Source organism: Monodelphis domestica, chromosome 6, assembly GCF_027887165.1.
Source record: "Monodelphis domestica isolate mMonDom1 chromosome 6, mMonDom1.pri, whole genome shotgun sequence".
Classification (NCBI taxonomy): Eukaryota; Metazoa; Chordata; class Mammalia; order Didelphimorphia; family Didelphidae; genus Monodelphis; species Monodelphis domestica.
The window spans coordinates 185572841-185587531 of NC_077232.1; the positions used below are offsets into that span (position 1 = coordinate 185572841).

At 40.8% G+C, this 14691-nt stretch overlaps 1 protein-coding gene across 1 annotated transcript in view; it reads right to left on the reverse strand.

Moving 5' to 3' along the window:
- LRBA (LPS responsive beige-like anchor protein) overlaps positions 1-14691 on the reverse strand; it is an 854371-nt gene that overhangs the window by 768078 nt on the left and 71602 nt on the right. The window contains exon 2 of the mRNA XM_056803808.1: positions 1012-1453. Within this exon, the coding sequence (XP_056659786.1) occupies positions 1012-1227 (216 nt within the window). The 5' untranslated portion in view covers positions 1228-1453. The remainder of the gene's footprint in view (positions 1-1011; positions 1454-14691) is intronic.

Below are 14691 nucleotides of genomic sequence, written 5' to 3' on the forward strand. Positions count from 1 at the left end.
CAGGAAGGCTGATTGACTTACCCAGCATCTCATGTCAAACAAGAGGAAGTGGCCTCTTTCTTCTAATAAAAAAGTAGTAATGATTCCTATACAAAATCCTCTGTAGACAACCAGTTGATACAACAAATCTTTTAGATACCTTTCTTTTAAAAATAAGCCTACAATAGGGGCAGTTAGGTGGTTCAGTGGATAGAGACCAGGCCTGGAGACAAGAGGTCCTGGGTTCAAATATGATCTCAGACACTTTCTACCCTGGGCAAGTTACTTAATTCCAATTGCTGAGTCCTTATTGCTTTACTGCCTTGGAATTATAAGACAGAAGGTTAAGGGTTTTTTAAAAATTAGCTTAAAATAGCAAACAAATATATATATAGCAAAAATAACTTTCTCCTATCTTTGTGATTTACTCATTGAACCAGAAAGTATAGCCACTTGTTTAAATCATTTTAAAATGTCTAGAGACTATCATGATACAATTCAGGAACTGATTTAAAATAGTATAATTGCTAGCATGTGTACAAACCAAAACAACAACAAAAAAATTTTTTTACTTTACTCACTGACATACTCCCCTACCTAAAAAAGATCTTACTGCCTTCATCCATTATGTATGCCTATGCATTCATTCTCCTACTGACTAGACAGGCAACTCATTAGGTAGTATTAGTTCCTTTTGTGGATACCAGTAGAAAAAGAAAAGAATAAGGAACTGCTTTTGCTAGTGGGAACATTATCTCCTCAGTTACTCAAAACTCTGGAAAACTAAGTCTGCAATATCTGAACTGCATGATTTCTTGAAACCTTAATCACAATGGAAAAAGGACACAGTGAAGTTCTTTTCACCTAAAGATTAACAGAGCCTTAAAAAGTTTTAAATCATGGAACAGAAGATCTTTTTCAAGAAAGCATCGAGTGAGTTAAGCACATGGTTCAAGCTTTAGGTTCAAGCTTTAATTTTCCTGCTCCCCAACCCCAGAGAATGAAGACTTTTATCCAAAAGTTTCTACTTACCAAATTAAATACGGTTTCTACAATATCCCTATTGGTTACTTCTCCAACTTCCACCAAGCCGGTGAGCACTGCAAATTTCATTCTGATGCCCCTGATGGGTATTCCTGGTTTCAGTGACAAAGCACCACCGTCAATGATGGCTCCTTCTTTCCCTCCACCTCCTCCTTCATCATTTGTTGGTTGCGGGGACAGGGCCTGGTTGTCTTCACTAGCCATTGTTAGTTTTCTTCTATAATCACACTAAACTAAGCCACCCTGGCACAACGTACAAAGAGAGACACACGAACGCGCGCGCAGAAAGTGCAAGGAACAGGGCCTCTTCCCGCAGCCCCAAGTAGTCCCACGGCCCGACGGCCACAATCCACAGCGCGGAAAAGTCCTCAACGTGGTCCTTTTCCTCCCGGACCTCTCCTAGAGGCTTTTTGGACAACAAAGCAGAACCCTATGGGGAGAACAAAATACACGATAAGGTTGGCTTTCTAAGGTCTTAATTCTAATGGGCCAATTAAAGTTCCCCGACGGAATTTCACTCCAAGCCCACTCCCAGCGCACTTGTGCCTAGTTAGATAAGAGGAGCCCGTCCAGGTAGAGGGGCACACGGGTAGAGTGGAACAAGTTCCCTGGCTAACCCGCCCCTACCGGTCTGAGGCAGCTCAGCCAGGTAACCCTGGCAGATGCTGGAGAAACGAGGGAGGGGAGGGGAGGGGAGGAAGGAGGAGATGGGGGAGGAGAAGGGGATGGGGCAGAGAAAGAAGTTCGCTCGCAACCAGGTAGTGAGGACTTCTAGCAAACTTCCCCCGCCCTCGCCTGCGCCCCAGCAGGGGGCAAAGTGGGGAGGTTGCAGGTACAGGTAGAGGTGCAGGTGCAGGATGGGGGAGGGGCTGGAAGCCCAGAGCGGGGGCGGGGGGCAGTGCCCCTCACACACCTGAGTGGGGAGGGCAGCAAGCCAGGGTCGGGGAGGGGAATGGTGGCTCGAGGCCGAGGGGCAATGAGGTCAGTGGCCGGAGGTACCCAGGACAGTGCACCCGGTCGTAGGCTACCTCCCAAGTTTCCCTAGTCCGCTCGCTGGCAGCCGGCAGCAGCACCCCAGAACTCCATCGCTTCCGGGGCCCGCCCCGCTCCGCGCGCGCTCAGCCCAGAAGAACGCGGCCGCTGCCGGAGAGGCTGTTTCCGGCGATCGCCTCAGTCCCGGGGCCCAAGAGGCTGCAGCTCCGACCGAGGCGGCTCAGAGTGAAGTACCTACTACTCTGAAACGAGCTGCCCTCGGCCGCCATGACAGAGCGCTGCCGGAGCCCCTGGCTGGGCGTGCGCGTGCGCGGCCGCCGGGCGCGCGGAGGGAGGGAAGAGAGGAGGTGAAACGGCACGAGGTGGAGCGCTGCGAGGGAGGAGGGAAGTGGAGGGGGCGGCGGGGGAGGGGGACACCGAGAACGAGGCGGGGCAGGCTGTCAGAGCAGAGATCCGCGCACTAGGGCGCGCGCGCGCGCGCGCGAAAGAGAGAAGAAGGGGGCGCCGCGCTCAGGTGGATACCAGGTGTGTCCCCGGCTCCCAGAGCTGCGCGCGCCCTCGGAGACAGGAGCAGAGGCTGCAGCTAATCCAGAGGGACTGGCTGGAGCCAAGGGGGAGGCTTCCGCTCATTCGGGCGAAACGATCTTTTCCAGATGTGGCTGTCCTACGTGGGCAAGGTGTGTGGGAAATGGTTCCACCTACCTGCCAGGCTACAACAGGGAGGATCCTCCCCGGTGCTAAGGTGCTATTCTCGGAGTAGGAGAACACCTGTATCCAAGAACTCGAGCCTAAAGGGCTGCAACGCCTGCTAGAGCAAAGCTGTTGTCCCAGTCTTAAGGGACCTGCCCGCCTCCGGCTGCTGCTGCCCGCCCACCTCGCTGGGGGAAGGCAGAAAGGGAGATGAATCCTGGTTGGAGATGCTTCTGTGCAGCTGCCAAGACTTGGGGAGTTGGGGGATGGGAGACGGAGAAAAGCTGACCCAAAAGGCGAGGGGACGGAAAAGGACTCCCAGACTGGCAGCTGCAGTCGCCTCACCAAACCTCCCCGCATTCTAAGGAGGGCAGTTGGTGGCCGGGATTCCAGCGGCAGCCGATCCAAATCGCGTGTGTTGGGCCTTTTAATTACTGTCCCGAAAAGTTTGTGCTTGTTTTGAAAGAAGAAAAAAAAAAGTTGGATATTACTCTCTTTCATTTTAAAAGTTCGCATTAAAAGTGTGGAGGAAAAACTATTGAAACTAGCAAATCATATTCTTAAATCCCTCTAAATTTTGAACAGAAATCCGAAATCCTCTTGAAATATAGTAGTGAAGAGCAAAGAAATTAAAGGCAAAAATGTGTTGCATTTCTTATAAATTGAAGCCCAAAAGTTTTTTATATTTCTTAACATGAAAATTAACTATACATACCTGTTAGAATTGCCTTAGTAGTATGAATTTTCAAATGCTTAATACTCATAATTTAAGTGTGCAATGCATTTTGCCAGGTGCTATGGAATTTAGGTGAAAATAAGTATGGTAGCACTGACCTTATTTCATGAGTAGGGTCTAGAAATAAGCAGAAGGACAGTAAGAAAGATTTCCTTCTGAAAATTGCAGTTATTTTATTCCAAACATCTTTTGGAATCAAGGGTCTATTGTTAAAAACCAATATTCTAGATATTAAAGAGCTATAATTTTAAATTTTTTAAATGAGAGTAACAAGTATATGGTGGATTTGAGTACTATGCATGGTGGATATGGTGGATATGGTAGATTATGAGTACTATCATCAGGGAAATGCATAATGGAAAAAAATAATAATAGTAGTATATATATAGTTTGACATGACAAATATCTCACCCTCACAACAACACTGGTAGGTAAGTATTATTATTCCCATTTTAAAAATAAGGAAATAGAGACAAAAATGAAGTCTCTTTCCCAGGGACACATAGGCTGTACCTGAGACTGGATTTGAACTCAGCTAAAGCACTCTAGCAATTCTTCCAACTAACTGCCATGGAATGGTTAGGTGTTCAGTGAAAGAAAACCACTGGGCAACTGAAGTGTTCCTGTGATATCTTATGGATGTTAGAAGAAATAGAGGAAGAATCCCAACAAATTAAATGAATACCATCCCCCACTCCCTCACAGTCAGCTAATGGGAAAACATAGATAAGAGTTAAACAGGATGGATAAGGATAGATGGGTGGAGATTTTAATTGAATTGTAGTGTCCACATCAATAATATCACAGACAGTCTGAGAGTCCTAGAACTGGAATGGATCTTATAAATAGTCTAGTAAACTAAATCTAGTCCAAGTTATATAAGAATGGACAAATCAGGGAGTATTTCTTAAAAAGTAAAATTTGAACAAGGTCTGGAATATTGGTGGTATATTTGCAGGTAGAACGGAGAGGGAAGATAAATACACATAAAAAATACCATAAAGGAAATGTTACTGGAATGAAGTGTATGTGTGTTTTCTAAAGAGAAACAAAGTTATCTAAGAAACTAAAATGAACTTGACTTCAATGAATATCATTGAGTTTAAAATCCTTCTGGTGAAGGGAGGAAAGAAGGAATATATAGATCTTAGCATAGACTATCCCTAGCAGGCATCAGGTACTTGCCTAATAAAACATAGAGAAAGTATGCTTTTATTGAGCAAAAGATAAAGGGTCCTGTCCCTCCCCCTCAAAAAAAAAAAGCAATTGGAGAAATTAAGTGCCTGCTTTAAGCTCAAACTCAGCATTAGGACTAGATAAAAAGTTTAGTTAAGGAAGTCCTCCATTGAGGGAGCTTGCAATCTCTAGATACATGGTGTGTTTTCTAGAAAACTGCTTTAAAGATATATAGAATTTTATTTGGTCAGATTTGGGGAAGTAGTCCAACTCTATGAATGTCTATATGCTATCATCCAAAGAAATAAAAAATAATTTTAAAGCATTCGGCATTCAAGGTACAAAATTAATGAATGTCCTGTACTGAATCTGGAAGATCTGCCATTCCATCAATAAAAATGTGGGTTGAGACAATTATATGAGAAATCATAAGTCAAGGAGTAAAGTTTTTTAGAGAGATATTCAGATAATTGCCTTAGCTACTGATTTACTTTGTTTATAAAGATTTAGCTTCAGATATAGGTTCAGACAGAGGAATAGGAGAGGGAAGATTAAGGAAAGACAGAAGACTAACGTTAGTATGACTACTCTAACCAAACCATTGTCAAGATAGCAACTCTTATTCTAACAGGCTAGTTAAATATAAAGCACAGAACTATAGGATATACCTGGTGAAATTCTGTATACTGAAGCCTCCCCTCCACCAGGGCCTTCTTCCCTTGCTATATACTGTGTCTGATCAGTTCTCCATATCAGAGCCACGTGTGCCAAAGTACAGAATGTTCATAACATCCTGTTCAAAATTATATGTACATAGTTTTCTGTATGACTTCTTTAATTAAGTTGTACAAGTGGACAATCCAATTGACTTTATACAAAAAATGTGTTTTGTCTTTCTCTAGCATGGAGTTATACCAGCTTCTTGTGCTCAGTTCTTATAATCCATTCCTGACATTCTACAACATATTGTGATAAGTATAGTCTAGTGGTAGTCTCCCGGTGACCGAGAATGACAATTGTCTTTGTGCATTATCATCTACTGATGTACCCTCATGTGGCTTTGGAGTCCAAAGGCTGAGGCGCACAGTTTGTGGCACATGGGGCCTGGGACGCCAGTTGTTACGGGAGGTGCAGTTGTGGCCTGGTGTCCGCGTTCACGTGCAGCAGCAAGACGTCAACGTCACTCATCTTCAAAGGTGGTGGCGGCCTGGTGAATGTGGGTTCACCAGCTGCTTCTGACAGAGGCAGCGAGTTCTAGTTGCTTTGGTGTCATGCCAGCCCACTTCAAGTTGGACTTTAGCTGATCCTTGAATCTTTTCTTTGGTCGGCCTTGTTTCCTGAGTCCAGCTGACAGTTCACCATAGAATACCTGTCTTGGTATTCGCTGTGGGTCCATGTGGATGACGTGTCCAGACCATCGTAGCTGGGTTCTGAGGACCAGGACTTCGATGCTGGTGGAGTTGGCTCTGTCGAGGACTTCCTGGTGGGTGATTCGTTCCTGCCATCGGATCCTCATGATTGACCGGAGGGAGCGTTGGTGGAATTGCTCCAGCTGCTTCATGTGCTTCCGGTACAGTGTCCATGTCTCACAGCCATATGGGAGCGAGCTGAGGACCACTGCGTTGTACACTTTGAGCTTCGTCGCAGTGCTTACACCTCTGTGTTGGAGGACTTTGCAGCGCAGCCGCCCGAGTGCCTGGCTGGCCTTTTGGATCCTGGCATTAATCTTGTGGTCTAGGGACCCGTCGTTGGCGATGGTGCTGCCCAGGTACTTGAGAGTGCTGACATTAGAAAGCTGTGTGCCGTCGATTGTAATGCATGACTGGTTAGTTGGCCTCCCTGGTGCAGGTTGGAACAGCACCTCTGTTTTGCTGAGGCTGATAGTCAGGCCAAACAGTTTTGTTGCTGTAGAGAACCTGTCCACAATGGTTTGGAGATGATTTCCTTGGTGGGCCATGACAGCACAGTCATCTGCGAAGAGAGCTTCCAGGATGAGTCTCTCTGTTGTCTTTGTTTTTGCAGTCAGGCGGCGAAGGTCGAACATATTGTGATACAATAAAAGTAAATGGTATCTTATTGAAACTATACATTTTTATTGGTGAATTAAATTGGGGCCTAGTTTGTGTGGAGAGTTAAGTTGAAAACAATAAAATGAAAAATAGAAATGAATATAAAGTTTTGCATTTGCACCTGTAACTCCACAAGTATTTAAATTGGGGTGGGGAAGGAATGGCCAGACAGCAGTTCTAAAAAAATCTAGAGGTTTTAGTAGACTATAAGATCACTTACTTTAAATAAGGTGCAATGGCTTGATTTATTCAATCAACACCTCTCTTACATTATTAAAGATAATGCAACTGAATAGTGCCAGCATGATTTCTTAAATACAAGTTGTACATCACTAGAGATTATCTCTAACTTCAGATCATTAATCAGCATGGTTCGGGTTAACTTAGGCTCAGAATTTATAACTAGGTGGTAGTTTTCAGCCCCAAAATTTATAAAAGCCAAATAATACTTGTTATATTAATATTTAGCAGAGGAAAACTAAACTCCTGACAAGTAGAGTTTGTTAGTCATGCTTTTTACTGAGGATTCTTATCTCTGATTAGCCTCTGGGAACATACACAATTATAAAGAAAAACATACTGCTATCACAACATGAATTTTCTCATGTCATGAGTTCAAGGATCCATATTTTTATTAGCAGTTTGTAAACTCCATGGAAGGGGGTACTGTTTTTTATTTTATCTTTGTACTCATAGCAGCTAATATAGTGCTTTTCACATAAAAGGAACTTAATAAATGCTTAATAGATCAGTGAGCATAATAGGGCCCCAGATATACTGCGTAAGCTTATCCTCAGCTTGGTAAACAGCTTTCATGAATTGGCTGTTCCAAAAAATCATTCATCCTGTGTTTACCAGCACTGGTAACAAGCTACTCCGAACTTAGCTAATCTAGTCCTCCAACATTCTTTCACCAGAGTCATATTCAGTCTTTCCAGTCTGGTAGGATCTATAAGTAGCTTTTCTCAACAGGCAAATCTAGTCATATTGAGGTATCAGAAAAGGACTTAATTAGAAGGAATATTATAATGTAGATTAAAATGAAAATAATTTCATGTCTATGCACAAAAACTTTCAACATCCTAAAAGTAAAAACTTTCTCTATATCATCTCATTATACTTAACTTACAGATCCTTTTTAGTGTAACTACTGTGTCCAGTTTTAAAACATGGAACTTTACAATTGAGGATAGCAAATTGTACTACTACACATTGTTGTAAAAATATATTTAAATGCTGATTAGCCGAGTATTATATCTATCCTTTTCATATTTCCTTCCTTTATCATTGTACACATATGTAGTACATTATCATTGCATGTATCATGCATGACCAGTGTGCTTTTGTAAAAAATTAGACAGTGCTATTCTCTATGGGATGCTATATTTTCTCTGTCTTGTTTTTGCTGTCTTGGCCTGTATACATCAGAACAGAAGGCATAGAAGTACTTATACATGAATAGTCTCTTTTGATCTGAAATACATTTGGCATATCAACACAGCCTTGAAAAAGTTATTACAATGTGGTCCTAGTGAAATATGGAGTCTCATATGTCACATGTGCAGCCCAGACAAGAGGATATACAACCATCCCACAGTTTTTTAGAAGCTTTTACTCTGCTCAGGAATTTGTCTGAACTCCACAATAGTTACATTAATAGGCCAAACAGTATGGAAAAGTCCCTTGTAACATGAAGACATTTAAAGTGAGATACTTTCTTATTAAAGTAGTGTCCCAATAGCTACTTTTCTTTCCTACCACACGGACCACCTTGTCTCTTATTTGTTCACCCAAAAATGAACCCTTGAGGTTTTCATGTGATTATGTACAATGACTATTCTATATTAATATGGCACCAAGAAATTTCATCAATCTGACTTTTTGTGGCTTCTTAAAAGATCCCCTTGGGTAATGGAACTAGTATTTCTGGGTCCATACTGTCCATGGTGTTATCTACTTACACAGTGGTATATTGGACATCCAGTTCTGCCATAAGTGTTTATGATATGCCATGCACTATGCTAAGTGTTAGTTAATATAAACACAAGCAAAAAGTCCTCACCTTCAGGGAACTTATGTATTTTTTCATTTTTATTTAATTAATTTAGAATATTTTTCCATGGTTACATGATTCATTTTCTTTCCTTCCCCTCCTCCCTCACCCTCCCAGAGCCAACAAGCAATTCCACCGAGTTTTACATGTATCATTGTTCAAAACCTATTTCCATATTATTAATACTTGCAATAGAGTGACCATTTAAAGTCAACATCCCCAATCATATACCCAATGAACCATGTGATCAGTCATATGTTTTTCTTCTGCATCTCTACTCCCACAGTTCTTTCTTTTGATGTGTATAGCATTCTTTCTCATAAATCCCTCAGAATTGTCCTGGATCATTGCATTGTTGCTAGTAGAGAAGTCCATTATGTTCAATTGTGCCACAGTGTATCCATCTCTGTGTATAATGTTCTCCTGGTTTTGATCCTTTCACTCTGCATCAATTCCTGGAAGTCATTCCAGTTCACATGGAATTGCTCCAGTTCATTATTCCTTTGGGCACAATAGTATGCCATCACCATCAGATACCACAATTGGTTCAGCCATTCCCCAATCAATGGACACCCTCTCATTTTCCAGGTTTTTGCCACCACAAAGAGTGGTGGCATATTTTCTCTATTATATCTTTGGGGAACAAGGAAGCTTATATTTTAATGATAGAAGATAACACACAAATTAGAAAAGGAAAGGGAAGGTACATATCACATTGACATGATTTAGAAACGAACAAAAAGTAACTGGTGGTTTGGGTTATGAGCAAGGTATGAACTCATCAAAATCCAGGAATCCAAGGATAGTATCCAGTTTCCATATAAGGGTGACTAGAATGGAGAAAGAATGGTATGATGATGACCAGGAAGTATATGGTGAGCTAGGATCTAGGAAAGATAAGGAAAAGGTTCACCTGTCAAAAATCAAGGTCCCAGGGATAGAGACTGAACGCTGGAGAAGACCAGAAGAAAAGTATCATGGATGTTAAAAGTACTTTTCAAGTCATAGCACAGTCATTTCAAGTTATAGACAAAGAAAAATAGTTCTCCACAAAGATTTTCCTGATTAACACAAACTAATCTTTCTTTCCTCTGAATTCTTATAGTATTAAAAACCTATAGGGGACCCAGGTTTAGAGATGGGAAGTCCCAGGTTCAAATCTAACCTCAGATACTTCCTAGCTATGTAACCCTGGGCAAGTCATTTAACCCCCATTGCCTAGCCCTTACCACTCTTCTGCTTTGGAACCAATACACAGTATTGATTCTAAAATGAAAGGTAAGGGTTTAAAGTAAAAAAAATAATAAATTAAAAAAAATAAACCTATTAGGGCATCCAGGTATCACAGTGGGTATAGCACTTGGAGAAAGGAGGACCTGGGTTGAACATTGATCTCAGACACTTCCTAGCTGTGTGGCTCTAGACAAGTCCTTCATTGTCTACCCTTACCATTCTTCTGCCTTAGAGTAAATACACAGTATTGATTCTAAGATAGAAAGTAAGGGTTTAAAAAAAATATGGTATGAGTTCATATGCTAAGACATTTAGTGTTCTAGTATGTGTGTGTGTGTGTGTGTGTGTGTGTGTGTTCTTTTAGTATTTTGGGGGGGAGATTATGTGTTCATAGCATCACAGATAGAGGACTGGAAGGAACCTTAAGAGTTAGTTGATCTAATACCCCCATTTGATAGATGAGAAATTGAATCCCAAAGAGGTTATGCTACTTGTCTAAGGGCTCACAGATAATAGCAAAGCCAGAATTTGAACCCAGATGCTCTTTCTCTAAATCCATTACTTTTTCAACTGTATCACCCATTATCCCTAACGGATTATGTATAAGTTCATTGAGGGCAGATATCCTCTCTTCATACAGTTGGATGCTTAATAAATGTGTCTGTTTCTTGAGACCTGAACTCTGCCTATGAAATCATCATATCAGGTCTGGTAGGTTTCTGTATAGTAAAATTCTGAGATCTATAGAAAAGTCATTTTTGTGAGTGTAGGTGAGTATACAGATGAGAGGGACAGGAATGGAGCCTTTCCAGCCAGATTTTTCCCAAAAGAATCCAGTCATATTTGAGATTCTTTGCAGGAACTGTCTCATTTTTCTTTACACCTTCAGCACCCAATATAATGACTTTAAGTCATACTATTAGGTAAGTACTTAATAAGTGTTGTTTAATTGGATTTTATCCTTTAAAAATAAATATAATGATTCATATGCTAATTTCAGAGTAAGGTACTAAGACTCACAAAAATTATCTATAGATTAGTGAGGGGAAGTTGCCATCCATTAATGAATTGATTTTTTAAGTAATGGACTAATTAGATGAGGGTAGGCATGTTTGGTTCTTTGGGAATTCTCAGGGAAAGACCATGATGGCAGCAGAGAGCAATGCTTCAATTCCACTTTAATAAATCACCAAAAGTACTGGGGTAAAAGGCACAGAAAGTTCAGAGACCAATGGCTAAGAGGGATGGACTCAGAGAGAGACATTGTGGGGACAGGGATGAGATGAAGAAGGAAAGCATGCAACATGCCAAAGACAATGGTGAGGGAGAGAGTGATTTACATAACTGCAGACAGTGAGAGTTCTTGACTGGCATGAACCCATAGGCTATAAAACAGTCTGCAAAGTAACTTCTAGGTTCACCTTTGCAATCTTACTTCCTGATACTGTTACTTTATGCTGGCTACTTATAAACTCAGTGGGGATGGGGGAATGGTCAGGTGGACAAAATCAAGATGCAATTTTACATAAATAAATACTACCACAGAGGTCTCCTAAATTCACAAATTAAACTATTCTCCAAAGTATCATTGATGCATAAAAAAAAGAAAAGAAAAGAAATGTAGCAGAATTAGGATTTGTTAGGTAATAAGATTTAGAATTAGAAAGGAATTTCAATGACAATCTAGTTCAGTGTTAACAAACATTTTGGAGATCACATGAACAAACTGTATCTTCAAGCTGCCTATGAGCCCCTCCCCAACACTCCCCGGGAGAATGAAGCAGCCCACTCTGGCAAAGCCAGGGTATACATGCCACAGCTTCACCAACACAGATCCAATCTAACTTCTCCCCTTAATTTTCACAAATAAAGAAAATGAGGCCCAGATAGCTAAATGACTTGTCCAAAATCATTCAGGTAGTGGATAGTAGAGCCAAGATTGGAATCACAGGTCTCAACTCTAAATACAGTGGTTTTTTCCATTGTACCAATCTGTTTCCCTTCTGTCAAATTTGAAGATGTCTCCTGATGTTAATTCTGCCATCCTATAAAAGAAATAATGATGATGATGATAATGACAAACCTGTTTCTCAGAAGTCTTGTTTGAAATTTAATTAGAAACATAAGTATTAATATTTTTAAAGAGGAAATTTGGTAATTGAAAGGTACTTTAGTACTGTAAGAATCCAAATTTATTACAGTAGGCAATTCCAGTATTGATATAGGTCATGAGACACTAAGCCATGTTATATATACAATTTCCAAATTTGCAAGAAATGTATCAAAGTAATGCTTTCAGGCATGCCAAGATGGCAGAGGAGTAACTTGAAAATTTGGAACTGCTCTGAGAATCCTTTCAAACCAACCTTAAAATAGGGCCTTAAGATAAATACTGAAGTCCCAGAACCAACAAGGGGATGGAGTGAACTCTCTTAGAGAAAACAACTTGAAAGGTAGGCAGAGAGAGTCTATTTCACTGGTGTGAAACTAGAAATAAAGTTGCACACAGGCGAATGCAAGCTGTCCATACCCCACCAGTATACTGCTCCAGGTTCCAAACCTGGGCACAAGCCAACTTTGGGACCCCAGAACACTACTTAAGACAAAACCAAACCACCCCAGGCCCTCCCCTTGAAGTCCTTAGTCCTGACACAAGCCTATAGTGAGGACTCAAGTCTGTGGTGCTTAACTCATTCTAACCAGGAGTGAAGCCCCCAAGCCCCAGGAAAAGATAGCTCAGAGTGCTTTGAGCCCTACAAGCCAACAGCCTTCCCTAGAAGGGTTTGAATCACCAGCAGCAGGGGCTATATAAGTTCTTATCCCACCAGCCATCATACCACTTCGGAAAAACTGAAATTTGCAGAGAACCAAAATTAGAGTTGAGGGTACCAGCAGGGAAAAACTAAAGTTTAAGGGAGTGCCCACTGTACCCCAAGAACAAAGCCACACCTTTAAAATAAAAGTTTTTTTAAAAGCCTGGGAAAATGAGCAAACAGCAAAAGAAACACCTAATCACAGAAAAAAAAAATTTGGAGCCAAAAAAAAGCAAGGTACAGACATACAAGACTAATGGACTTCTCCATTAGTGTCAATGCAATGTCCCTGAACAATCTGCAGGGATCTAGGAGAAAAAACACTATCCACAAGCAGAGGACAAACTGTGGAAGTAAAAACACCGAGGAAAACCAACTGCTAGACTACAGGGGTTGAGGGGATATGACTGAGGAGAGACTCTAAGTGAACACTCTGGTGCAAACACCAACAACATGGAAATGGGTTTGAATCAAGAACACTTGTGATGCCCAATGGAATCGTGTGTCAGCTATGGGATAGGTGGGGGAGGGGGGAGAAAATTATCTTTGTCTCCAATGAATAATGCTCGGAAACGACCAAATAAAATAAAGAAACAGTCAAATCAAATCAAACGAAAAAATAGAAATGAACTATCTCACTGAAAAAACAATTGGCCTGGAAAATAGATCCAGGAGAGACAACCTACAAATTCTTGGACTTCCTGACAGTCATGACTTTTTAAAAAAGGCTAAATATCATATTATAATATAGTATTAAAGATAACTGCCCTGATATTCTTTTTTTTATTTTTATTTGATCAATTTCAAACATTATTCCTTGGTTACAAAAATCATATTCTATTCCTCCCTCCCCACCCCCTGCCCCTCCCATAGCCAACATGCAATTCCAGTGGGTATTACATGTGTCCTTGATCAGAACCCATTTCCATGCTGTTGGTGTTTGCATTAGAATGTTCATTTAGAGTTTACATCCTCAATCATATCCCCTCTACCCACATATTCAAACTGCCCTGATATTCTTGAACAACAGGATAAAATAGAAATGGAAAGATTCTACAGTTCAGCTCCTACAACAAACCGCCAATGACAATTTGCAGGAATATTGTAGCCAAATTCAAAAGCTCCCAGACCAAGGAGAAAATACTGCAAACAACCAGAAAGAAAGAATTCAAATATCATGGAGCCCCAAGTCAGTATTACACAGGATTTAGTAGTTTCTATATTAAAGGATTGGAAGGCTCAGAATATAATGTTCCAGAAGGCAAAGGGCCTAAGTTTACAATCAAGAATCACCTCCCCATCAAAATTGACTATATTCTTTCAGGGGGAAATATGTTAATTTAATAAGACAGAAGATTTCCAAGAATTCCTGATGAAAAGACCAGATCTAAATGAAAAATCTGATGTCTAAATACAAGATTCAAGAGAAACATAAAAAAGTAAATAAGAAAGGGAATATTTATGGAAATCAACACAGTTGAATTATTTATATTCCTATATGGAAAGATGATATTTGTAACTCTTAAAATTTTTAACATTATCATAGTAGTTAGAAGAAGTTTACATAGACAGAGGGTGTGGGAATAAACTGTTTAGGATAACATGCAAAAAAAATCAAGGACTGTGTGACCCTGGGCAAGTCACTTGACCCCCATTGCCTAGCCCTTACCACTCTTCTGCCTTGAAGCCAATACACAGTATTGACTCCAAGACGGAAGGTAAGGGTTTAAAAAAAAATCAAGGAGTAAACAAGAGAGAAAAGAGACATAAAATAGGGTAAATTATATTACATAAAGAGGTGTGCAGGAAAAACCTAGAGGGGAGAATGAGAGTGGTAACAGGAAATGTTTAAACCTTGCTCTCATTGGAATTGACTTAGAGAGGGAATAACAACCATATGCACTG